The 27,498-nt window shown below is 37.4% G+C and overlaps 1 protein-coding gene across 13 annotated transcripts in view; it reads left to right on the plus strand.

The window, feature by feature from the left end:
- ptprt (protein tyrosine phosphatase receptor type T) overlaps positions 1–11,200 on the plus strand; it is a 228,363-nt gene extending 217,163 nt beyond the window's left edge. For 8 of the 13 annotated variants that reach the window (XM_079628114.1, XM_079628109.1, XM_079628116.1 and 5 more), the window contains 6 exons: positions 261–434; positions 2,069–2,209; positions 3,774–3,899; positions 7,048–7,211; positions 8,267–8,402; positions 10,347–11,200. In XM_079628114.1, coding sequence (XP_079484240.1) covers positions 261–434; positions 2,069–2,209; positions 3,774–3,899; positions 7,048–7,211; positions 8,267–8,402; positions 10,347–10,400 — 795 coding nt within the window. In that variant the 3' untranslated portion in view covers positions 10,401–11,200. The remainder of the gene's footprint in view (positions 1–260; positions 435–2,068; positions 2,210–3,773; positions 3,900–7,047; positions 7,212–8,266; positions 8,403–10,346) is intronic. The other 5 variants (XM_079628115.1, XM_079628119.1, XM_079628112.1 and 2 more) reach the window with 1 other exon arrangement.
- The last annotated feature ends 16,298 nt before the right edge of the window (positions 11,201–27,498 follow it).

Here is a 27,498-nt window from a genome sequence, read left to right on the forward strand (position 1 = left end):
TGTAAGCCATTTTTCACTGTCTGTCTCTCTCTCTCTCTCCATCTGCATCTCTCTCAATGTCTCTATGTTCTTCAGTGTGTCTTATACATAAGTAATGACTGACCTTCAGTTTACTAAAATATTTGCGTTGGTTGTGGCTGGACCAGCAGTGCGAGTGGAATTGGTTTTTATAAATGCACCATTTCCCCCCAAGTGAGCTTTATGTTTGAGAGCAGTTTGTTTTTCTATGTTTTGAAGGTGTTTCATGTCTTCTTCCTCAGACTCTGAATATAGTGACACCGCGTGTTCGTCCGGAGGACTGCAGCGTTGGTCTGCTCCCGCGTAACCACGATAAGAACCGCAGCATGGACGTCCTCGCGGTAGACCGCTGCCTGCCTTTCCTCATTTCTGTTGACGGCGAGTCCAGCAATTACATCAATGCAGCGCTGATGGACGTAAGTTTCATTGCTTGGTCACCCGGCCTACATTGTTTAATGTAAAAAATCTAGTCTTGCATTGAACTTTAAAGGGGTAATATTTTTTCCTACTTATAATGGTATAACAGTCATAATTGAGATATTTATGACCATTTTGCATCTTTTCTACAACACTGGAATAAATAGGCCACTTTTTTTACATTGATTGTAATTAATTGCAATCTTTGGCGGCTGCATTTGCAAAAACTACACTTTGAAAATATAGCTCAAAACTAGGTTACATGTAATTTAAAATAGTTAAACTAGAGTCAAGCTATACTCTTGTTAAAAGGTAGTTAGCTAACAAGTAGCTAGCAACACCGATGTTACATAAAAGACGATATATTTAAAAAATATATAACTTTCCAATGATGCAATTCATAATGTAATCTGAGCAACAGTTTTTTGAGCGAATAAACTCATTTAATATCATCAAACTAGAACTGGTACATTTACACTATATACTACTAAAAATCTACATATTTAAAATACCTAAAATGCCATATAGGGCCTTGAATAGTTTAGTCATTTTTGGATTGGTTTATTTAAAGTCATCTAAACAAACACATTCACACGAATGAATCAGATGTTTCAAATGCAAGAGCTTTTAGGACGAGCTAAATTACTAGAAGGAATCTAGAGTTTGTTGCATTCATTTTATTTTGCATTGTTTCATCCTTCATTTTTAAAGTCACAGATGTGAATATTTAAGAACGTCGTATTTTGCAGCTCCGTGTCGATAAATAGTTTATTTGGACTATAGGCCCGTTTACACCAAGGACGAAAACTATACCGATAAAGATTGACTTCTGAAAATCGTTCTAAATATAAAAGAACAGCAGACTTCACACCACAACTATAACGGATCATTGGAATCACTTTAACAATGTTTTTTTTTATGAATAATAAAAACATTGACAGCCAATCAGAATCCATCCTGATTTAAAGAGATCAAACGTTTAAAGCTGCAGACGTCAAATTTGCAGATCACGCTTATTATAAACTATCATCCGCTGGTGTGGATGGTAATATTCTTACCTTTATTTATTTATAGCGGATATATAATTGTATAGTATTTTCAAGTAAATATCTAAAACACTTTATATTACATCACTTCCCATAGTGCGCTCTGATAAATCCCAGGTAAGCGGAGCAGAACGCCCAGGAGATCACACAGTGACAATCTCACAAACAAGCCAATTTAACAAGTACAAGATTAGATCACATCTCCGTAATCTCCACACATAGATCATAATCACACTCGTTCCATAAACCAGCATCTTCACGCAGCATCCAAAAAGGATAATCAAGGCAGAAGACACGTACCTCAGATAAAGAACAACCAGATGAAAAAAAGAAGATAAGCAGCAAATGAATTGAACGGCCAACCCGTGGTAGAAGAGTGTGTGTTTGTCTCAAACGGAGCCTCGGCGGTCCATGTCAATGAATCCCCTGGCAAGGTTATCACTCAGTCTCTGTGTTTCCTGTCCCTCTGCAGGTCTCCATTTAGTTTTGGTCATTACACATGTGAGGCACGTTGGGATGTGTTGGGTCCGGGCACATCTTCAGTGCTGGAAGGAAGAGTTAACTTGTTCTCTTATTGATTGCTCTAGAGCCACAAACAGCCGGCGGCCTTCATCGTAACACAGCACCCTCTGCCCAACACCGTGGCCGACTTCTGGAGGCTAGTGTTCGACTACAACTGCTCCACCATTGTGATGCTGAATGAAATGGACGCTGCGCAGGTATGTGAGGTACTTGACCCTCGCCTTCATTTGTTTTCTATTGCACTTCTTAAGGTGGATGATACGGTTCGTTTTCCACATATTGTTAGATTACTTTTTTTGGATGATTTTCAATCTAATAAGAGGGCTAATCCAAAATCGCATACATTAATATAATAAATTATATATAATATAAAAAATATACACTACTGTTCAAAAGATTTTTTATTTTTTTGGGATTAAAGGTCCTTGCACACTGCGTCCGAAATGTTTGCATGTTAAAAAATAAATACGACCTCACGTTATGTCAATCACGCTTACACACTGCCTCCGAAACTTTCGTCCATCATAGAAAAAATTAGGATCAGGTTCGATTTTCTGCGTTTTTCGCATCCGTAACAACACTGTAAAAAAATGTTTACCTCTCCAAGTCAAAATATTCTAGTGACTGGTCACATCTAAATTTTTTAATTGGTCCAAGTGAAATTCTGTAAAATAAATTTAATTAATTGTTGCAATAGTCTGTTAACATTGCATGGCTCAATGAGAAATAATATGTCAGACTAATTGAAAAATTTAGATGTGATCAGTCACTAGAAAATTTTGACTTGGGGATGTAATTTTTTTTTACAGTGAAGCATTTGAATGGTGTTTTGACAATTCAGAGCCACCGAATGATGGTTACGAAAAAACGCATGCGAAAATTTCAGACTCGGACCTCGGACCTTAATGCTTTTATTCAGAAAGGATGCATTAAATTGATAAAAACTGACAGTAAAGACATTTATAACATTATAAAATATTTCTGTTTCAGATAAATGCTGTTCTCTTGAACTTCCTATTCATCAAAGAATCCTGAAAAAAATAAAAATAATAATCAGACATGTTTCTTGAGCAGCAAATCATTTTATAATGATTTCTGAAGGATCATGTGACACTGAAGACTGGAGTAATGATCACAGGAATAAATTACATTTGAACATATATTCAGATAGAGAGTAGTTATTTCAAATTCTAATATTTACAATATCACAGTTTTTACTGTATTTTTGATCAAATAAATGCAGCCTCGGGATCATAAATATTTTTTAAGCGGTAGTGTATACAGTATGTGTATATGAAATATATGCATTCAGTGTATATAAAATATATATAACTAATATAACTTTTAATATGATAACATATTTGTATTTTTGTTTCCATCACTGTCTGCATTTTAGTTTACTGTGAGAATTGTGCAGAATCTAAGAATGAGATTATTCAGTTGTTTAGTTCCAATAAATGGCTATTTTTTTTTTAGTTCTGAAAGTCACAATATATTTTCATAGAATAACAAACTCTTTTATCTTAGAAGATGAAAGGAAGTTTGATTCATCATGATGTGACTCATTTAAGTTTGAGTGAGTAAGTGAGGGATCATTGGAACAGATTTCTTTGGCACACTGCAATTTGAGTTCAAATTAGTCGACTTTAAAATGATTGAGTTATTTCTATTTCTCCTGCACTCTTTAGATGTCCATTATTGAGTCACGTTGTCTGGATGTGAACTTCTGCTCAGTGTTCTTATTTGCCGTAATTCTTGCCCCCGCTGCAGCTCTGCATGCAGTACTGGCCAGAGAAAGGCTCCTGCTGCTACGGCCCCATTCAGGTTGAATTCATCTCCGCTGACATTGACGAGGACATTATCAATCGCATTTTTAGGATCTGCAACATGGCACGAGTAAGTGGGGTCAGTGCACAGGGAAGGGACTGGGACTGTTGGATGTTTAATAACTCTGCGTGACTGAGTCAGAAATGTGTTCATTTTATCCTTAGCTGATCCACAAGCTCCAATCAGGTCTGTCAGAGCGTGGTCAGCGTTTTGTTTTTTTCGGACCACGGTGCAAATTTCATATGTACACTACAGTTCAAAAGTTTGGGGTCTGTAAGATATTACTTGCATGTGTTATTATATTATATTAACATTTGACCAAAATCAAGCTCAAATGCGAATTTCTGACATGTTTTGTCCATCATTAGAACGGCGACATCTGAGGCAGCAAGTGCATTGCATTATGTTTTCATCAACTTACAGGTTATACAGTTAAGTGTAGCTATATGGGAGCTCAGTTTGTTATGTCATTTGGCCAGAATTCCATGTTATTAAAGATGAAGTGTTACGCACAGGCTATTTAAGGTAGTTTGGCTATGATTCGATGACAAATGATAGATTAAGACACTCTTCTCCTCAAATACTTTAGCAAGTTCTTTATTTACCGTTGCATTGCAAACAAGCAGAGACTGTCCAAAATGTGTGAGGCACTTCATTCAAGATTGAGGCTGGTCAGAGTTACGAGTCTTGACTGACAGTTTGAGGATCCAATGGAGTTACGAGGTTTAGTCTCATGCTCCTTTCAATACTTTTCAATCATTAAATATTTGCAAACCCCACAGACAGATGTAAAGGGTGACCAATAGGAATGATTTATGAAAAAAAAAAGGCGAAATATGGAGAAACAAGGTTTGCGCCCGACAGCGACGATATGTGTGTGTATACATGATATTTACATAAAAAATAATCGCATTTTAATTTTCTTTCTGATCATATGTTGGGGTTTATTTTGTGATAATGACTGACTAAATACTTTTGTACATAACATAGTTTCATAAAGAACTTTTTAAACATTTCAGCATCAAAACAAAAGATACATTTAGTGTATTTTTCCTGCTGCTAAATAGATGCTTGTGAACAAAAGTCACGTTCACCTGAGGAAACCATAGCAACAGTAAGACGATCAAATTACTCCTGTTAGTGTCAGTATCAAACGATTTTTCAACAAGTACTGTCATTATCAAAAAATATGTTGAAAAGTTTTTTAGTGTTTTGAAAATGATGGTTTTCAAACCGATTTCCTGATGATGAACCTCAACAGATTAGCCATTTTGAACCCCCACGTATGTCCCTATATACATGTGCACTGTATCAAGCAATCCTTACTGTGACTCACTAAAATAAAACTGCTTTTTATTGCAAAAATCCTACAGCTCAAGAAGAGATAAAAATTCACTTAAGTCCCTTTGATTTGACTCCTAATGCGACAGCAGTTGAGTTAGTGAAGTGAGAAATTACATTAAGCCAAAAAGTGCCGCGACTATATAGTCCTTCTCAATCCACATGATTTCAACACTCAGCACATCTCATGCGTCTTTCAACGGGATTGGTTTTGCTAGCCACATATGCACCAAAATCACATAAATAATTTGACCACCATCCTGCACCAGCTGATATAAGCCATGGATCGGTTTTGTGTAGCAGATCATCTTTTTTCTTCTTCTTTTCCATGCGAGTTAGCTTCAGCGTTCTGTTGCTGCACATTAGCAGTCATTACTGAAGCTTGACGTGTTCCCAGCGTCAAACGTTACAGAAGACTCATCCCGCCTCCTCCTGCTTTCCTTCTCTTTTCTTCCCCCTCATTCTCTTTAACCGCTGGTGACAGGCGAGGTTTACCGGGTAGCTAATCACTGCCGGCGCAGCATAGCGGCACAAAATAAATAAGTGCCACAGCATCACAAATTTGCCATGAAATGGCTCCATCGATGGCAAATTGTGTGAAATATGACTCTCATTTAGCTGATCCAGTCTGACTGTAGTATCCAGCTGACGTCTCTGTTTGCTTTTGCTTCTGTTTTGATGTTTTATTTTTTATTTTCTGTGTCACTGCAAGAATTGGAGGAACTGTGAGTGTTATATATCCAGACAAATTGCTTACAGTTATTTACCAGCTTACAGTTGCGTATTGTTCCAAGGCTGCTATTTCAAAGCTAGGGAGAATTAACTGAGTTCTCAGTTATTTTTCATTTACAGTATCAACTTTGTTTCAGATGTTTCTTCTAAAATACGTAGAGATACAAATATAGTTGACATCCAGTAAGAGTATAGAGCAACATGTATACTGAATGTGAATAGCAGCTCAGATCATTTGGTCTAGGAAGATGATTGATGAGAAATGCTTGAGTTCATGTTGAGTTCAGAGCTAAGTGCAGTTTGAGACGATCTTGTGATCTCTTCTGAAATCTGAGATCTTTTTTTAGAAGACAATCTTAGTAATTGTAGTAGACTTAAACAAAAGTCTCAATTTGATTTCTATTTAAATAGAACCTGTTTTTACCGTTATATTTAGTGTGTAATGTTGCTGTTTGAGCATGAAAAGGGTCTGCAAAAAGTCACTGCAAAGGGAGTTACAGTATTCTCTATATCAGTGTGTGCAGTGTTTCTGAACTCCTTGAAATGCCTCGATTGTAGTCTTGTGTTTTCTTCTGGGAATATACGTCACAATATCCCTCATTTACATAATTCCCACCCATGGCATATGCAAGAAAAAAAGTGGGCGGAGCCTTTTTAAGTTGAGTTAGTGTGTTGAAACTGATAAGGTAAGGGGGCGTGACATTTCCCAAACACACTCAAAGTAGTTGACCAATCACAACACACTGGTCCAGCTGACCAATCAGAGTACAGTGTGCTTTTCAGAAGGAGGGGCTTCATATTGACAGGAACTAAACAGTGTTACTGACAAACTGGGAAGAGAGGAGCTGCAACAATGTCAAATATGTCCAAAAAGAAATATTTAACATTCAAGCTTGTAGATTCCAAAAACTAAATCAAGACTTTCTAAGAGCATAATAATGCCTCTTTAATCCAATTGCTATTGGAGAGACAACTAAAACGTTAAAGTCAACATGAAAATGCATTTAAGCTTCTTACTTTAACCCTAAAAACTATCCATCAATTGATTTGATCATGAAGTGAAAGCTTCTACTTAGTGAAACAAGAGTTGACATTAATGGCGTCTGGATAAATGTTCTCAAAATATCTCCTATTCTGCTTCCAGCCTCAAGACGGCTACCGGCTGGTCCAGCATTTCCAGTTCATCGGTTGGCCAGCGTACAGAGACACACCATTGTCCAAACGCTCCATCCTGCAGCTGGTCAGACGACTGGCCAAGTGGCAGGAGCAGTATGACGGAGGCGACGGACGCACGGTGGTCCACTGCCTGTGAGTGTGACCTCCACAACACAACGCTATTATGCACAAACCCATAAACATATCAACGTATGAAGGAGTTCGTCTTGGTTGGTGAAACACTGGGAGAAACAGATTTGACTAATAAATCAGAGAAAAACACATAGCAGGACAATATTGTATGGTATGTGCTGTATAAACCTGAAATATAATGCAAATCGGATCATGTTAATTGTAAAAATTTTGTACTTAATGTCAGACATATTTCTCTTTAGTTTTTGACATGTGTTCGACACTGTTAATGTAGCTCAATGAGGTTAATACAGCAAATTTTGACCATTCAAGAGGTGTATTTCATAGCTTTTCATCCAAGTCTGTGTGCACCTTAAACCAGTCGATACAGAATCGTAGATTAAAACTGCAGCTTTAAAAGGACTAAAGGATAAAACCGCACAGCCTTTGAGCCAAGGACAATCTTATCACCGTCACAAATTAAAGACAGAGAGATACAAAAGATCTGACAACTTCATTACTTTCCCATCACTGTCAGAAAAGTTCAGCTGTTGAATGCAGAGCAGTTTCCCTGAGAGAAATCATTTAAAAATGTCCCAGTAATGCTGACATTCTGCAAAGCGCACGATTCATTTTGAAGATGATTGTCTCACATTATTGTACTGATACTAATCGTGTAAAACTGACCCGTGATCAGTGATAGTTATTTGATTTCACATTATTTGAATGTCCTCTGTTTAAGCAGACACCCAGACTCATACCAACCCTCAGTCTTGCTTTAGTAATCTCAGTTCTGGTAAAGACTGTTCTTCTAAACCTTGCATAATACGACATCAATGGTTGTAGTTTGTAGAGAATCAACCTACGAACGGCTCCACATTACACTGGGATACGAGACACTATTTTAACATTTAAATAATACGACACACTTCAGCTTTAAGGTTGGAGCTGTGAGGTCTACGATCTTCAGAAATGTAGCATAAGTCAAGCTGTGATTTTATGGGATATTAACTCTGCTTATCTGCGACATTATGGGATGTGTGATTTGTTTCTCATGTTGTTGTGGATCTCTTCAGGACTGGCGGAGGACGCAGCGGGACGTTTTGTGCCATCTGTAGCATCTGTGAGATGATCCAGCAGCAGAACATCGTGGACGTGTTCCACACAGTAAAGACACTGAGGAACAACAAAGCCAACATGGTGGAGACAATGGTGAGCTACACTTGTCTGGCACAACACTATATCTGCTATAAATGAGTGTGTTTGATTTAGTATTATGTGGCTGGACATAATAAATGGACTTTTGTGGGGGGGGAGGCTTGTTATGTTACAGGCATTAACATGAGCTGCTTCTCATTTGTACAGTAATAGTTAGCTTCTTCTACACTAGTTCCAATCACAAGTCTCCTCTAGTGGGACGGTTTTATTTTTTGATTTGCTATTTTCTTGTCTGCTGATCTTCATCGCTCTGAGACAGAAAAAGAGAGTAATTATTGGTTCCCTCCAAACCCCTGAGACAGACAGCTGCACTTTCTGCAGTTCTAAAAAAAGCGTCTTGTATCCAATTGAAGTCCGTCTCAGGCGTATTTAGACATCTGTCCTGTACCTTTTTCACTGATTGCTCTCGAAACATCTCACTCAGCTGGAGAAAACAGATTCCACAGCTGTGCATCTGATATGATCCCAGACGAAAATATTACCCAGACGCGTTGGCCACGGACTGCTGGATGAACGTCTAGTGTGCGTATGGCACACTTAACTGGAAACAGTTTCGAAGTCGTCATTTGATTGGTTGAACTCTACAGGATATCCGGGAGTTATGTTGCATGAATGTTTTTTATGCACCATTCTATATGCATACAAGTCGTTGGAGAAAATATCTACAAGTGAGATGTTGGAGAAAAATAAAATATCAATCGTATAAACTTTGACTGTAAGTTAGCTACAAGTATTATGTGATTAAATCTCAACATAATATATTATAAACTATTATGCAAGTAATTCTCAAAATAATGAATATATCACACACTACAGTTAGGCGCAATCTGCTGTGACGTCACAATCAAACTGAATTGTGGGATTTAGAGCTGCTTGAAGTGTAAATCGAGGGACGAGGGCTTATTCACATAAACTTCCCTCGTGCACTTGACAAAGTGGAACTCACTTCAAAGTGGTGGCAGGGATTCCCCCGAGGAGAAGAGCTTAGGGAAGTTGCCAAGGATGTGTCTAAAAGTGAAGTGGAACGCACCCAGTGAGCGCTTATCAGGATCAACTAAACACTGGATTTGTGAAGTGTGTAATGTTCGCGACATACAGTAGACTCTTTAAAATACGTTACACACCGGTCTATTATTGTAGGGACAAACGTTACATTTTCACGCCCCTAAACATGATGCGTAACAAAGCAAACTGTGATTGGTCTCTTTACATGTCAGTCAAACGGCCTCTGGCCAATGAAAGGTCTGGCTGTGCGAGGCATGGCCATGGAAAACCTGGAAATAGGAGAGAATTTTAAAACTGAGATTTCCGGGCCTGGAAAAGAAATTAATCTTTTATCTGAATAAATTCATGGAACTATCTTTTGTGATTTTTATGTTATTTATACTCACTTGTTAGCAATATGTTAGCAGCTATAATTTCCTGTTTGTGAGTGCAACCTCACAGGTTTGTGAGAAACAACCGGAATTCATTCATTCAATTATTTTTTATTAAATTTTTTATTAGATTCTAAATAATTTTAGTACTTATTTATTTTTATTGTTTATTGTTTTTAATAATTTTTTTAGCTAATTTATTTTGAATTTTAACTAATTAATTTCTTTTAAAGCAGTTTGTTCTGGGTTGGTTGGGGAAGTATTGAAAATGTAAAAAGCATTGTCATACAAATAATTGCATTCGTGCTTGCAAAACAATAAATAATAATAATGTTTTTAAAAAATCTAGACAAGCCATTGTCTAGAGTGACATTCCTATTACAGTGTGCACAAGGAACATGTATCAACTAGGAATGGCTGCTGACCCTGTTATAAGCAGATGTTTTTGCTCTAATAAACGTGACCGTATATTGATCATACTGCGATATTAATGCAGGGGTTAAAGGGGAAATGTCCTTTGAACTGCTAATGACATGTTGCAATCGCTTCTGTTTTTGTTTAGGAGCAGTACAAATTCTGTTACGAGGTGGCTCTGGAAAGCTTGAACGCCTTCTGAACGTACGAAAGGTGAAGAAGAGGGAAAAACAAGCAAAGCAATCTTCTCTTCTCCTTCAGAATGACATCTCATCACAAACTCATCGTTCAGGCTTTCCTCGGAGCTTCTGTGAGGAGAACAGGGAACTAAAGTTCAGCCCTTCACTGTAAAATACTGTATAAATAAAACAAAACATTATTTGCCATTTCTTTCTTCTTCTGTCAATGTCCAGCATCAGAGCGTGTGTCCTGGACCGTGAAGTGATCTTGTACAGTTCTTTTCCTTTTTAGCTATACGCCTTGAATGTTACCCATCAATGTAAAGAACAACGGTGAAAAAAAAGCTTCTTTCTACATGCCAGCTGGGATCAACCAAATAGACTTTCCCTGAGCTCTGTACAGATTTAAAGAAAATTCACAAAAAATTCAAAACAAAGCTTAAGCGAATTTGCAGAGAAGTGTGAGGATGGATATTTTTGTTATTCTGATGATTTTTGTGGTTCCTCTTTTCGGTGCGTTTTCACTCTGCCTGCTTTCTCACACACGTATGCCGCTCGCCTGCAGACCAGCATAAAGATTTGCGAAAGTTGGACGTTTTGGGTAATATTTGTTCTATTGCTGTTTCTGTCTTTTCTTTTAGTGTTTGTTCTTTCTAGAAATAGATGTTGCCATTTTGGTTTCTAGTAGGCAGTGAATGTTAAAGATTAAAAATGTATCTAAAGTATTTTCTGTTTGTCATTTGCACTTTATATGTCTGTTACCTCCTGGGTGAATCTCACAAATAATGATAAACTAAAGAAATTATATTTAGCATCGAGAAAATAGAGGCTACTTTAAGACCATTAATTGCCTAATTGTTAATTGTCTACTGTAAGCCAAAAAAAAAAATCCCATTGTAAAAAATAAATAAAAAAATAACGACTTAAAAAAATGCTTTATGAAAAAACAGATTTTAAATTAAATCATGTACTTTTTTTTCTTTCTTTTTTTAATATGTCCTGGATCTTTTTTTGTGAGATTTACCCCCAAAGTATATTTGTATCTACAGTATTTGTAAATCCTGTTGCATCGTTTGATTTGAAGTGCCATACTCTCACATTAAACTGAAGGACTGCCACCAAACCATAGACAAGATGCATATCAGGAACATTGTGTCGCTACATTGACTAATAAACAGCTGGCAACTGAATACAACATTTTTCTAAACCAGAATTTGGTTGAGAGGCTTTTCAAACTCCTCGAGCTTTCCGAAACTGCAGCTACATGTTTTCAGTGTGATAAAAAGCAAGTGAATTTAACTGTAAATCCAAGAGTTTTGCACGAAAACTGTGACTTGACTGTGATATTTGTTTCTGAACTGCTGAAACGTATTTTGCAGAAGAATATATGAATGTTTCACTGAAAACAAAGGTTACGGCACTTTTTATTTTGGACTGATTCTTTTTTTTTTTTTTGAATTTGAATGAATTCACTGCCTGCTTTTTGTTTGACTTCACTATGTGTATTTTTCATTATTTTCTTCGATGATTATTTATCATTTATTTGTCTAGCAAAGTGGTATGTAGAGCTGGTAATTTCATGACCATGGTGGTTCTGTTGTTTGGAGTTGTGACAACATTAATAAAGGGACCAAAATGTTGAACAGCAACTTTTCTTAAGCGCTGAAGTTCTGTTTCTCGTTTACTATCCCACAGTTCCCAGTAATGACATCTGAACATCTGCAGCACTTTACAATCCTACAGTCACTGAGGAAACAAAACTGTTATGGGGTCATTCTGAGGAAACGGTGCCATCTGCGGCTGAAAATTTCAGGGTTATTTTATTTTTTCGTTGAATCATTTGATTTAAAATAGGTGGGATGCTGTATCCCATAATGCAAGGCACTCGACTTGACCTTTCATTTCCAATGCATTGCATGAACCGGATGCCATATTTTAAAAAAAAGTCTATTTACACGAGAATAATGTACCAAAAACGGAAAACCTTTACTTGTGTGTTTTTCTTACAAACGCCAGCGTTGTCAAAATGATCCCCATTCTCATGGATCTGCGAAACCGACAAAAAACACTGTATTCTTCTGCCAGAATACACTTTATAAAGAAACTACACACCTATAGACTGAACATATAATACGCATGCGCATGACGTCACCGTTTCATAAATTCGAGTTTTTGTTTACACAGATGATAACGATATCGGTTTCAAAACCGCGCACTTTGAAACCCGTTTTCAAAAGTTTGTGTTTTCAGGACCCCAAAACACTCTTGTCATGTAAATGAATGCCCAAATTGCATGTTTTTAGTTGTCGTGTAAACAGCCTCTTAGTCATTTGATTGGCCTGCAAAAAAAACAGTTTTATACAAAAATCACAAAAGCAATGAATTATGACATCAGGAAATGCAGTGAGGTCATGTGCATAAATCAAAACAATACTGTTTAAAACATTTGCATATAAATGTACTATTAAAAATCAGAGAAAGTCAAGATGTTGAAGAAGAAAAAAAAACAGAAAGAATGATTTTGATAGTCTACTGAGCATGCAATGGCCTTTTGTCTATCATAACTGTGTTCATCTCCTCCGCCCTCGTGTACAGGACCGACATCAAAGACAATGAGAACTCTGAAGGGTGAAGGTGCTTCTTTAAGTAGTCAAGACCCAGACTGCAGCAGAGACTCGTATAAAGACGAGGTCCACTCCAGACTACCAAGTACAGAAATAACCTTTGATGTCATATACGCAGAGGATATCTGAGAGAAAACAGGAGTAAAAACTACAGTAGAAAGTTGTTGTTTTCTCTTTAAATTACATCGCACTGAAAAGCTTTAGAGACAAATATATCAATAGTTTGCTAATTGCTTTCCCCAGAGCAAGGTGGAAAACGGGTTTCAAAGTAAACGATACCTCTATTGTCTTTGAGTGAACTAATAAAACACAAATTTGTGGAAACGGTGACATCATGCGCATGCGTATTACATGTTCAGTCCAGGACCGGTGCCTGGAGAGGGCAAAATCGGGTATTGACCCCTCAGATCAATTTTCAATTTGTCCCCCACCACCCCCGAAACACGGTTGATTTGAACCCTGTACGATCACACGGTGCGGTTAGAACGTTTAGTGCGTCACAGATCATTCAAACGTGCTTTCACTCTTTTAACTGAGCCAGAGACGGACGCTTCCATTCAGTGCTTTTCATATCACAATTCAGTGTTTTTTAACCACATGTTAATTTGAGGTTTCAGACATTCAAATAGACATTTAAATGAAGTACTATAAAAAATACATTTATAGTTTGTTAAATACAAATTCCATACACTGATGGAAGCTGCAATAATAATCCTTTCAATTATAATTTGACGAAGTTTATCTATTCTTCTCCTTGTTCAACGGCCACTTAATTTTGTGTATTTTGGGAGAAAGGATGAATTTACATGATGTAAATCCGACAGATGAGATTCTTTGAATTGTCGTGCATGGCATAAGTTGTGCATAAGTAAAGTTGCACCTTCATATCAACTAACGCTCATTAGAGTATTAGTAGAGTATTAGTAGATTATTAGTAGAGTATTAGTAGATTATTAGTAGAGTATTAGTAGATTATTAGTAGAGTATTAGACTGGTAGGGTTAGGGTTTGAATAAGTTGACCTGTACTTGCAAAGATGGCATAGTTAGTAGAATATCTGTTGAATGATCATCACAATAAAGAGTTAGCAGATATTAAGCAGACAGTCTACTAATACTCTAATGACAGTTAGTTGACATAAAGTTTCAAAGTTACTTACATTCAACAGAATGTTTAAAAGGAACCATCAAAATAATGTGTTTCCCTGAATGAGTTGGTAAAAAAACAGCATTATAAGATCAGATGCTCTGAGATATTGGCTCATTTCATGTTGGAGTAACTGTCAGGCACATCCAAAAGTGAGTATTGATCAAATCCCTTGTAGATCTGTACTGACTTGAGCTGTGAATTAGTTCAGACAGTTCAGCCCAATTTGCTGAACTACGTTCAACCAGTTCACTGAAATTAACAGGTTCAAAAGAACAGTCCATTCATGAACTGGACATCACAAGACCTAACCAAAAGCTCACCTTTACACCACAACAGGTAATCTTATAGTAAACTGTAGCAAACCTGTAGCGTTCCCAACACTGTCATCCTTCAAACTAACTCATGCATGTACTGTACACAACGCCACTGTACTCGAAGCACTAATATAAGATATACTGTATGGGTCATTTTCCACAATAAAAAGTAGAGGCTGTTTTTCTTGAAAATGTAATTGTGACTGTACCATATTTGTTTTCCGGCCACACAAGAGAGATGTAATTCTTAAATATTCATCACTGTGTTGTTCGCCTGTTGTGTGGGTTTATAGGTGAAGCGTTCACTATTGAGGACGAACCATTATAACTATTCTTACTATTCCACACAAAACACAGCAATTACGCTCCTTCATGAGCTGGAAAAGCTTTACTCGTTCAAACGAAGAGGTGAAAGATTCTTCTTTAAAAAAAGAAGAAGATAGTGCTACGCTTAAATGCTCATGTCACTGCACCAAGACAAACAAGCACATCTTGATTCAAATTAAAATAATAGTTCACCCCAAAAAAAGAAAAGAAAACTGTAAGGAACAGACTTAAATTTACAACAACAAAAAGTGAATTGGGAGCAGTGGCTACCAAAAGTTATGAAAAGGACAAAAAGGTTCCATAAAAATGTATTCAAGCACAACTTTCAGTGAATAATGACTTGTTTTGTTCTGTCTTCTTTGGGTTTTTCTAAATTGTGGTTTTGATAATAATTTGTTTCTTTGGTTCTTTGGAGTTGTCCTACTATTGTTTCTTTTTATATTGTGTTATCTTAGAAATCTTTTTCTTATGATACGCGTTTCCTTTTTGTTACGGTTAGTTTCGTTATTTAAATAAATGATTGAGCATCGTATTTTGGTTCACGTGTCCTTCTGTATGTTATGTTCCCCTTTCTACCACGGGTAGGTACAGGTTTAGGTTTTATGGTTATTATGTTTTGTTTTCTGCTCATCAATTTATTATGGCAACTTTTGATTTAAATGAGTTTATAAATCAACCGAGTGATGCGGTGCTAGAAACGTGTAGAAAGGACGATTTGTTCCTTATTGCTCAACATTTTGAAATACCCGTTTCTAGAACATTACTTAAGAAAGACTTAAAAGCTTGTTTGTTAGCTGGTTTAATTGGTAAAATGGTGTGACCTTTAGTGGAGGATGTTCCTAAATCAGCAGAGTTTGCATCTTTGTAAAACAGGAAATGTAGGCCAGGCTCAAACTCGCGTATCTACTTCCCTGTTACACTTTGCAAATTTAGTTTACTGTAAAATCTTATTCCAAGGGTTTCTGAGCTGGTTTGAGACACTATAGAGGCTTCCGCCACGGGCGCTGCTGTAACGCTGGTCGCTCCATCATCTCGAGAAGGTTTAGGTTTAGTCTGTCGCAGAGATCACTTCATAGCGTCTGTCAGTCAGTTCTGTCCGCCAGCGGGCTTTTTCTCTCACATCCACAAATTATTAATCCCCCTCTCGCAGCAAGGCCACTGCGAGGCAGGTCAGCACTGATGAATTATTAACACTGTTTATAAACATTATTTTTTCACACCTGTGGTATATGTGAGGAACCTATGGAGAGCTGCTGCCAGCGGTAAAACACACCCAAGGCTGTCCGAAGATTGGACTGTCCTGCTGCGTGATCGTCGGGGAGCCGAGAAAATCAAGAAAATGATGCTTTGATCTCATGGAAAATGTGGATTTGTGTTTGATTGAACTGTCTTGCTTTAATTATAGATTACAGACTCGAACATATGATGAAAGATATACTAAACAATCACAAATGAATGAAACTTTAGATACCAGTATATCAATGCATATGTGAGCAAGTATATATCTGAGTGTTGACTGGGAAGATCAGCTTCCCCTAAAGCTCCCGTTTTTCCTGTGTTTTTGAAGCTTTGATTGTGTTTACAGTGTGCAATATGACATGTTCATGTTTCGCGTGTAAAAAACACCGTATTTTTCACAAAATGTACTTATCTGTATACCGCTGTTTTCACTGTCCTAAAAACGGGCTGATGACTTCCTTGTTCTATGAAGTCCCTCCTTCAGAAATACGTAAGGAGTTCTGATTGTGCCAGCGGTTCCTGTGTTGTGATTGGACATTAGCTTAGCGCACGTTGCCCGGAAAGGTCACGCCTCTTACCGTAACGTGGAGATGCATGCGCTCAGTGTTATTGTAAACATGGCCAAATTTGACTCCGGGATGAAAATAACAGCGTCTCGACGACATGGCGACAAACACTCTACAAACGCAAGTCTTCCTCTTCTCTGTAGGAGCGCAACAAGACCACAGCCCCTTTTTTTGTGTATTCCTGTGTGCGGAGCTTAGTCAAAAAACTGTTCTAGTGATGTCATTAAAGCAGGAAGTAGAGGATGTAGTCCAAACCGGCCGTTCGCTGTAGGCTTTTAAAGGGGACTTCTGTTAAATCAAATATCTCGCTTGGCATTGAACTTTGAGCTTTATAATTTTACAGGTATTATTTATGCTCTAACAGCAACATTACACACTAGCTAAAGTTTAAAAAATGTGATCACGAAGAACAGGACCTTTAAAATTCTTTAGACTTTGCATGTGACACTGAAGAGTGGAGAAATGATGATAAAAATGTAACTTTGCCGTCAAAGATATACATTTTAGTTAATCTATATTGAAATATAAAAGTTAATTTAAATTGTATAAATATTGCACCCTTTTTAATGTTTTAATCAAATTTAATTTAGCCGTTTTTTAATCGCTAATTATTTTCTAAAATATGTATATTTTTTATTCATAATCTGCATTTATATTTTGTATAACTTGTTTTAATGACTTGACATGATGTGATCGGACAAGCGCAGGGCCGGTTGGCAGTCGCTGCAACCTTATCCAGCACGATTAACTAATGGCCGTGACATTAACACAAACCTGCAGGCGGAGTTAATGGAGGAACGCCCCGGTGAGGATCCAGTTAGTGTGATCAGATCAGCTGTCATTCAGTACAGTAACCAAAATCATAGCAACAGTTAGATTTATAACATTTGGAAATGTGGTGCTGGTTGTCACATTCATATAGTGGCTTCTCGGCACTTGCTTACTTTTAATATTCTAGCATATGGTTTAAGCATCATTCATATCCGGAGAACAATGTGGGAAGAGTTACATCCAAAATTTGGAAAAAGCAATGTGAAAATGCAGTTATTTTGTCAGTTAAGGCCGTGACAATGTAGAATTCATTAGTTGGCCTTAATAAATGACAAACTGTTCAAGTCATTTGTACGACAACTTGGATTCCTCCCTCTGCCGATCCCTCAATGCAAATCATTTCAAATTCAATTCTAAATCTGGGCTCGCAACAAGGAATCACACATCCACTGGGAATGACATTTAATCTGTAAAGGTTACCCATTTGGCAAATAATGGCAACATTACGCCGAGTGGCACAAGATTGCGACCAATTTGGTTGAAGTACAGAGATTTTCCCCTCTCTCCGACCTTGAAAGCTGGGAAAGCGGTCAGAAAGACGGGATCTGCCCCGGTCTGTCCGCTCTGGTGTTGGCGGAGGATCTTGGCACAGAGTCAGGGCTGTTTGGAGACGCTCGGAGGGAGGACTGAGAGGACTGAGGGCCTTGCAGATGATGCCAGATTCTGATACAAGTGGAGGTCAGCGGATTTAGAAATGGAAAGCAGAGAGAGGGGAATAATTCAGGAATCAGACGCCATTGATTCCTGAGAGTGGCAGACTGGGGCTGGGTGGGAGTGGAGAGACCACAAGGGACGAAGTAGAGATAGAGAGAGAAAGAGAGAGATAATGTGTATGTGTGTGTGTGGGGGGGGGGGGGGGGGTTGGAAATGACTCAGAGCTGGACAAAGGAAATGTTGTTGTGTTGGGTGATCTTAGAGTTGGGAAGTAACTACTTACAAGAAGCGACAAGAAAGTAAAAGCTCTTTGAGTAGAGGCAGACCAGTGTGAGTTTTATGTACTTGATATAGTTACACTGAACTAACTAAATTTCATCATGTATCCACAGACCTGGGGATGGAGCTCCCAGCATGCACCACGGCTCAGTTGGAGAATAACAAATTATTGTTTTGTCACTCAAAACATTTTCCCTATGACTTCTCCCTATAGGAACACAAAATAACACAAGAGATTTTATCAAAATGTCAGACCTGCTCTTTCCATACATTCCATCCAAATACACTGACAATATATACAGTATATATATATTTTCTTTTTTTTCTTCCACACACAGACAGACACACACACGTGCGCAGACACATTAAATTGATTAAAAGTGATCGGAAAGACATTTAATGTCACAAAAGATTTCTATCTCTGAATAAATGCTTCTTTTTTTCAAAGAATCCTGAAAAAAAATTAGTTTCCACACACACAAAAAGCAGTTCTCTTCAACTCTTCATCATTGATAATAATGAGAAATGTTTCTTGAGCAGCAAATCAGCATATTAGAATGATTTCTGAAGGATCATGTGACACTGAAGACCGGAGTAATGATGCTGAAAATACAGCTTTGCATCATAGGAATAAATTACATTTTAAAATATATTCAAATAGAGAAAAGTTATTTTAAATTGTAATGATATTTCACAATAATTAAGCGTAGCGTCAGTTCTGACAGGTCACGCGAGTCAACTCGCATCGGCTGACTCTCAGCTGACCCACATCTACCTAATGCGACGCCTATCACTGTATAGATATATAAGCTCCTTTTACCCTCCTCCATCCCCAGCTCCACCTCTCATCTGTCAGGATTTGGCATTCTGATTACCCTTGAATCAGACTAAAATTCTTTAATTATGTTGTACACAAAAAAATTATGATATCTGCAATACATTCATATTGGTTCTGTTCTGTTTACCCTCGGCTGTATGGATGCGCAGGGCGTTCTTGCCCTGAACAGAAACACACCACCAATCCCAACTGTATGCTAATTGTCAATCGTATTTGACGATAGTGGTCCTGACAGAATTGCTGTTTGTACCATATTTTTGAACCAAGTTAAATAATCCCGGGAAAGCATCCCAGGTAAGAGACTTCTTTCAAAAAACCTACAGATTCCAAACTTTTGCTTAACCAACATTGGATAATACTGCATACGATGATTGGAAAAGACAATGTACAGTCGCTGTTGCAAATCCAATGTTCTTGTTTCCAGCTCATTGCAGAACAAAGATGATGATGATCATGATATTATTGAAGCCTTTGGGCAACACCACCTCGACTTGAACCCACATTACACACATTACAACTAAAGAGACAGCTGGACCAGGTCTGATGGCCAATCACACGTCCAGACAATTCAAAGCCAAACTCCAATCCCTCTTCCTCAGACAGCCGAGATAACTGTAAAGCGCACGGCCCAGATACCCTCTAATAGTATCATTTCTCAGTACATTTCTGTCATTATTTGCTATTCCTCTAACAGGGCCAATCACAGGGGTTAGACGACAAAAAGCACAATGTAATTTTGCGAAATTGCCAAAGGTTCGTGCTTTCCTCACATACACTCTTTGGTCCAGTGTGTAAGTGGGACGTTGTATAAGCATACATACAATTACACGGTGGCTCCGGCGAGCTTTTCACACCTCCAATAAAAGCCCACAAGAGCAGCATTTTGCCGTGTTGTATAAGGTCACTCTGATAATGGTTATGCAACACAATAATTGCATGTGCCACAAGATAGCAATTTTCTTTGAACACAATCTTTTGTGATTAATTTTAAGTCGCGGAAGCCGACTGTGAAGGTCAGCGTCTGATGCGGGTCGTGATGCATCTTCTATGATTAGGCAACCATTTTGCCAGACGTTAGCATTCCCAAAGTAAATGCCTCTCGAAGACGGACGTGCTAATTTAATCGTGTAAATACGTGTGGCTTGTTTTGCGGCGCTCCAAAAAGCGATGATGAAATGTTTGCGTTGAAGGGCTGACTGTTGCAAAGTGACTACAGTAGATTAAATTGTATGGTGCACGAGTCCTCCGAAAGGTCTATAAGAAGATCCAATTACAGCACTTCACACACTCATCGGTTTACAGCGACCTAAAGAGAGGATGAAACTCAATTTTGCATTATTTCATTGAATGCATATTTTATTAGATTGTATATTTGGTTTCCTCCAAAGCATGTCTCTCGTATCACTCCACAGTCTCTTTCCTCTCACATATTGAAGTCATTTTAACTCAACATTAATAATTAATGAGCATTTGATTACTTATTTGCAAAGTAGCCATGTGATGAGCGGGATGCCGTCGGCAAGATCACGCTTTATTTTGTGATAATGACCAGATGACTGTACATTACCCATCACACATTGTTTTCCATATGACAAAGGAATTATTCCGCTGTTTTCATTTGTATATTTGCACTTCATCTTCGTGAGATCTTGCACAAAATCAAACACTTGTGATCATAAGCACCCTAGCTAAGGTGCTTATGCCACATTTACCAGTGAGAAAAATGAGTGTTGGTAGTTGGTAGTAAGGTTAGGATGATTTTGATTTGATTCTCTCGCCATAGATTAAAAAAAAAAAAAAACTAATTAAATTGTTCAACTAATTCAATGACTATTATTGTATTAGTTGAACAATTTAATTAGTTGTTTTCAATTATTGTTTTGTACCGTTTTCATTTAATTTTAGTAAAAAAAAAAAACAATTATGTATTTTTTTATATTTCTATTTAGCTTTAAAAAATTAATTTCAGTTTTTTAGTACTGTTATTTAACAAACTTATTTCAGTTAGTTGCCAAAACAAGTTTTTTTTTTAAGTTTAAGATTTTTTTTATCTAATATTTTATACAATTTTTATTTATTTTATTTCAATTACCAAAAAACAATTTATAGTTTTAGTTTGGGGTTTTAGTTATCAATAACAACGCTGAACTGTAAGAGTCTTTTCTCACTATTTTTGTCATTTGGTGCTGTGATCCAAAATGAAAACTTGAAAAAAATGTAACTCCGATTTAACCAATATGAAAGTGTATGATGCCACACTATTTATGGTGGATAACAAAATACAACATAAAACAGTCTAAGGTTGTTAGCTGCATATATGAAAAGCTGCTTTCTTAAAGTCGGCATGAAACGGAAGTTGCGTTAGTTGTGAAAACGCTTCTCGAACAAGAAAAAATGTAGGCGGGACTTGATTTTGTCCAGGGGGAATTAATTGGATGGTTGAAATTTTCTACATTTACATTTACATTTATGCATTTGGCAGACGCTTTTATCCAAAGCGACTTACATTGCATTTCAAGGTACATATTTTACATTCTTAGCAGTTCTCAGTTCTTGCTTTCCCTGTGAATCGAACCCATGACCTTGGCGTTGCAAGCGCCAAACGCTCTCCTGTTTAAGCAAGTTTCTGATTCAAGATTTTCTATTGGTGGATCTCATGTGAGTGACAGGTTACCCCGCCCTCATCCCAGTAAACACGTCATCTGAGAAGAAAAGAGATGTTGATGCAAGAAGTAGAGGAAGTTATTCTGATTAAAGATCATGAGGGCACATGAATTGTAAAATGATGTGCCCGGATAAATACTTAATAATAAATTCTCCAATATTTTGATTTAATGGTGACTTTAAGATGTTATTTTCAAACTGGCTGGTACATTATTTACTCTCCAGAACCAGTTTGGTGCTTTGGTAAGCAGTCTTCTATGTGAGTCTGAACTATATAGTTGAAGAAGACAGTAAATCTGAGGTGAGGGTTTGTTCTCCTGAGGATAGAGACTCTACATCCTCCCCTCCTGTGTTCTTAGCACTGCAATTCCTCACACCTCTTCTCCTCATCACACATCGCTGCCCTTGAAAAATGACCAGCGCGTCCGTCGAGCTTTCTGCCCCGTGTCTCGCTGCTCTGATGTCATTTAAATCTGCCGGTCGATGATGCTTTTCGGGGCCGGGTTTCATCTCAGTGTCATTGAGTAACCGAGGTTCCCCCACCTACTGTCCTTTGTGACTTCATCAAACCAGGTCAGGGAACGAGCGCCGCCCCCTCTCGAAACACTGACACCCCAGCGGTGTGGGTAATAAGAAAATATTAAAGGGAATTGAATCATGGGCTTCTCCCGCTGAATTGTTATTGGTTTACGTGTGGAGGGGTGAAATTGTGAAAGTTATAAATATGAAGGGAACTGCCAGAGCAGCAGCGAAGATCGACTGCATAACCAGAGGTGAAGACAAAAACAAGAAGAAGAACAGCGGATGAGACTGAGAGGAAAGTTGCTATCGAAATGTAGTGACGGAAACTAAAAGTGACGGAAATAACTAACACTACCGTTCAAAAGATTTGGAAAATATTTTTTTGGGGGAAAAATCTTCATGCTCACCAATTAAGGCGGCATGATAATAAATACAGTAAAAGCTCTAATATTGTGAAATATTATTACAATTTAAAATAACTGCTTTCTATTTCAAAACATAATGTATTCCTGTGATTGCAAAGCTGAATTTTCAGCATCATTACTCCAGTCTTCAGTGTCACATGATCCTTCAGAAATCATTATAATATGCTGATTTGCTGCTCAAGTAACATTTCTGATTATTATCAATGTTAAAAACAGTGTGCTGCTTAATATTTTTTGAGTCATACATTTTTTCAGGATTCTTTGATTAATAGAAAGTTCAAAAGAACAACATTTATTTGAAACCTTTGTAACATTAAATGTTTTTAGTCACTTTTGATTAGTTAAATCGATCCTTGCTGAATAAAAATATCAATTTCTTTGAAAAAAAAAAACATACTGGCGCCAAACTTTTGAACAGTAGTGTATATATTTAGCCTATCTGTAGTTCAATATCCTACACATTTTCTTATATTTAGTAAATTATACGTTCAGACGGATCATGTACGGATCAAGCCCATTAACAATCAACATATTAATTTGAGTCATTTTACGTATATTTTGTGCAAAACATTTAGGTAAAGGAAGAGTGAAAATACAATTCTGTAGCCATTTACTCAACATCATGTTGTTCCAAATCTTCTGTTGAACACAAAAGGACAGATTAAAGTCCAAACTGGCAGTTGTGCTTTACAGTAGGTCTTCTGAAGGCATGTAATAGTTGGAACAGGATCAGTGAATGAATTGTTCTTTTAAACTGGTTCTTTTAAATAAGACTGCTGATTAATGGACTGATTGATTAGTTTAGATTCATTCGATTGTAACTCACTGACTCATTCCAGTCGCAGCAGTTCTTGGGTCAACAGCTCACTGAGGGAAAGATGGAAAGCTCAGTCTGTTCCTCACACAAAGGGAGAAGACTTAATATCAAAATATTACATCTTTTGTTCCGTAGAAGAAAGACATTTTGGATACTTCTCCCTTAAATTGCTTCAATGTAGCCAGCAATGTTTCTTTTAGTATATCTAAGTACTTTTTCAAATGGGTAGTTTGAGTTTATAAGTTCTTTAAAGTACGAGTAGCTTGGGAAGCTGGGATTTTGAAATATTTTCCTCAACATCGGTGGCTGTTAACATCTACCTCATTTCAACAGCTTTGAGGAAAGAACGCAGGCTTTTAGAGCTGCATTATACGGGCTGTAATTGTAACTGTGAGGTTTTAAATAATAAATTATGAATGTCAGACAGGATTTATGCGGGTAAGGCAGCTTGAAAACCATCAATTCTCCTAGGCACTACAAGACGAGTTTATCCTTGGGAGAACAGACGTGATGGGTTTATGTATTTTCATGAGATAGGCATCACTCACTTTTCTGCAGCACGCGCGCCAATGATTATTTTACCAAGTTCCTGAACTTTCCGTCTCATAACAAAATATTTATTAGCTTGCAGAAGCACTGACCGCTGAGCAGAAGAACTGCAGGAGGATGTGATTATGCAGCAAAAGAACATGTTTGAACGTCTGCACCTGCGAGTGGATTGTTGCGGTGCGCTGATGTATAGACAAACACTTATGATTCGTCCCCATCATGTTTCTTATTTATATGATAACAAGTTGACTTTCATTAGTATTCTATAAAGACAGTAGCTAAAGGCTTTGCTGATTGAATGGATTTGGAAGAAGAAACGCCATCCATAGAGAATCATTTTGGATGCAATTTGCAAGATTGCACAGTTATTGAGGTGTTGGGAAGCGCTGTACAATGCATTTCCAAACATGGAAACTATTCAACTCACCGGCTCCTATAGGGATCGAGATAGATAGAGTTGAGTGAACGGTTTAACCGTTTGCTTTTGTTCTCTAATGGGTTTCAAACAGAGATGGGTGTGTGATCACAGGGTTATGTGACACCGTGATGTTTGCAAAAGTCCTGAAATCATTCTAAAAAGCATGATACGTATCATAACAGTTTCAAAAACATTACAAGTTATAATAAAATGACAAGTTAAAGGAATAGTTCACCCAAAAATGAAAATTATTCTTTCAGCCGGAAATAATCGGAGTTACATTAAATACTATCCTGTCTCTTATCAGGTTATTTAATATAAATCTGATTGTGTTTGGCTGATAAAAGATAGTCATATACATCTAGGATGGCTAAATTATGAGATAATTTTCATTTTTTGGGTGAGCTATTCCTTTAAAGGTCCAGCTATGAACTATGAACAGAACAGTCTCTTCCCAGCTTTGTAATGACATTGCATAGTTTTTGAAGCTCCAAAAAGCACATCCATCCATCAAAAAAGTAATCCATACGACTCAAGTGGGTTAATAAAGACCTTCTGAAGCGAAGCGACGGGTTTTTTGTAAAAACTCGGTCAGGGCACTATTCAATGCCATTACAAATTTAGTATAAATCTGATTGTGTTCGGCTGAAAAAAGAAAGTCAAATACATCATGGCTTGAAGTGAGTACATTATTCTATAATTTTCATTTTTGAGTGAGCAATTCCTTTAAAAGGTCCAGCAGAGAATAAAAGACCCAATGCTAACCACCCAAATCTTGACCCCTTGGGTGGTGTGGTCAAGATTTGTCTGGTTTACATAGAACCATGGTAGTTATACCAGCTATCCAAATACTCAAACATTTTAAATTAATATATATATAATGTTTGATTATTATAAACATTTGGTTTAATTTTGCACTCAATTACTTTCTCATTAACTAAAATGTTATTTTTGTTATATAATATAAAATATGAAACACAAAATATGTTTCTCAACTGGTGGCATTGCACTGGTGGATACACGAGTGTATCTTTAATGCTGTCTTTACTAAATATATAGTCAAACACTGCTAGAAGGCACATTAATAGTCATACAACTACAGGAATGACAGGTAAAACAAGTATTTATAAGGATGCCCACTATTGTATGATTGAATTTTTTTTCTGAATTTGTGATTGGTCAGGCTTGTGGAGGTCTAACTGCCCTCACATCCTCTGATCTGGTCTCAGGTCTCGCTCTCAGACGCTTGCGTGATCAAACACGCCAGGTCCTGCTTCTCTTTGAAACAGTGTGGCTGAGCTAATACTGAGCTGAGAAGTCAGATCTGACAGGACCCGTGTCAGCGAGAGCCCATTAAAGATAAATGAGGAATGCTGATGGCATAGCTGGGCTGACAGGTCCAAGATCAGCCTGTGCCTCTCTGATCCTCTTCATTTCAAAACGCTCACAAAGGCTGGGATCTTTAGTCGCGCACATCACCTGGGTTTAATTGCACCATCGAATCACAAATCTATCAAACTGAATTATTGCGCTTAACCATTCAGTGGCTTTTGAGACTCTAACAAAGGCACTTTGCTTTGCTATTCAGATATCCGGTGGGTGAATTTGAATATAATGCCCTTTAGATAAAGAGGGAGGACCGAGAAAGTGTGAGAGATAATCAAACGTGTGTGTGTGTGTGTACTGTATATCCTTTAAGTTGAATAATCTCTATATGGATTTTTAAAGCATAATGCATTTTTCTATAGTTCCTTCTTTATCTAAACGACATTATAATCAAATTTACACACACAATATCTGAAGGAGGGCACTATACACACATACACACATGCACATACACACACACGCACATACGCATACATATATGTATATATATGCGTGTGTGTATGTGTATGTGCGTGTGTTATAAGGGCCAGACAACAAACATCAAAAACACACTCTTTTAAACTGAAATAATATAAGTGTTGGTTGACTAGTTTGATAGAATTGCATCCTGATCTTGTCTGTCTACAGTTACATCTAGTCATGAACCAGACAACTCTTTCATGATAAGTGCATGAGACCAGACAGAGACTATTGCTGGAAACAAGCAAAAAGCCTGAATAAAAAGAAGATTGAGTCATGAATCAAAACTAGTAAAGAAGCAAGTTACTTGGAAGTAATTCAAGTGCTGACAAAAAAGATCTCCATATTTCCACTTCTATAAACTTATGCACACATTTTTTCTTTTTTAAGTGCATTATTGAAACTACCATATTTTAAGGGAAAATCTGAAGGATAAAATTTGTCAAAAGAATAAAAAATCCGCCACAAATGTTGAGAGCCCCAGACCATCTATTCCCCTACCTCAGCAGTCTTATTAGTCAGCCTGAGAATGTGGCGGCGTCTCCCCAGAATGTGCCAAAAATGTCTCACTTTGTTCCACTCCAAAGCAAGACAACAGGCTTTCCCTGGATTAAGAACTTCTCTTTTGTTGTATACCGTCTCTCTCTCTCTTTTGCCATAAGCTGGTTGCGTACAGCAAACTGGCACCAGCAGCACATGAATGAGGAAGGAACTGTGGCCTGGAGGTTCTGCTCAAAGAGACCGACTTATTTCTATAATGAAGAGAGGGAGCATACTAGCATACAGACATGTTTTAAAGTGAATGCAGCAGGGGGTGCAGGCATCTCTTATTATTTACAGTTTCATTCACAGCAGACAACCTTGTATTGAACATTTTCTGTCTACATGTTTTATTTGTATGCATGCGTGTATGTGTGTTTTTGTTTACTTTGGTTTTTCTTCAGCCAGATTTAATGAATTCTAGATGGGTTTCCTGTCAGTTCAGGTCACAAAATCCATACTTTTGAGGGGAAATTCACTTCAAGATTATGTAAAAAATATATATATGCAACACATGGACA

This window comes from Phoxinus phoxinus, assembly GCF_949152265.1.
Source record: "Phoxinus phoxinus genome assembly, chromosome: 11".
NCBI lineage: Eukaryota > Metazoa > Chordata > Actinopteri > Cypriniformes > Leuciscidae > Phoxinus > Phoxinus phoxinus.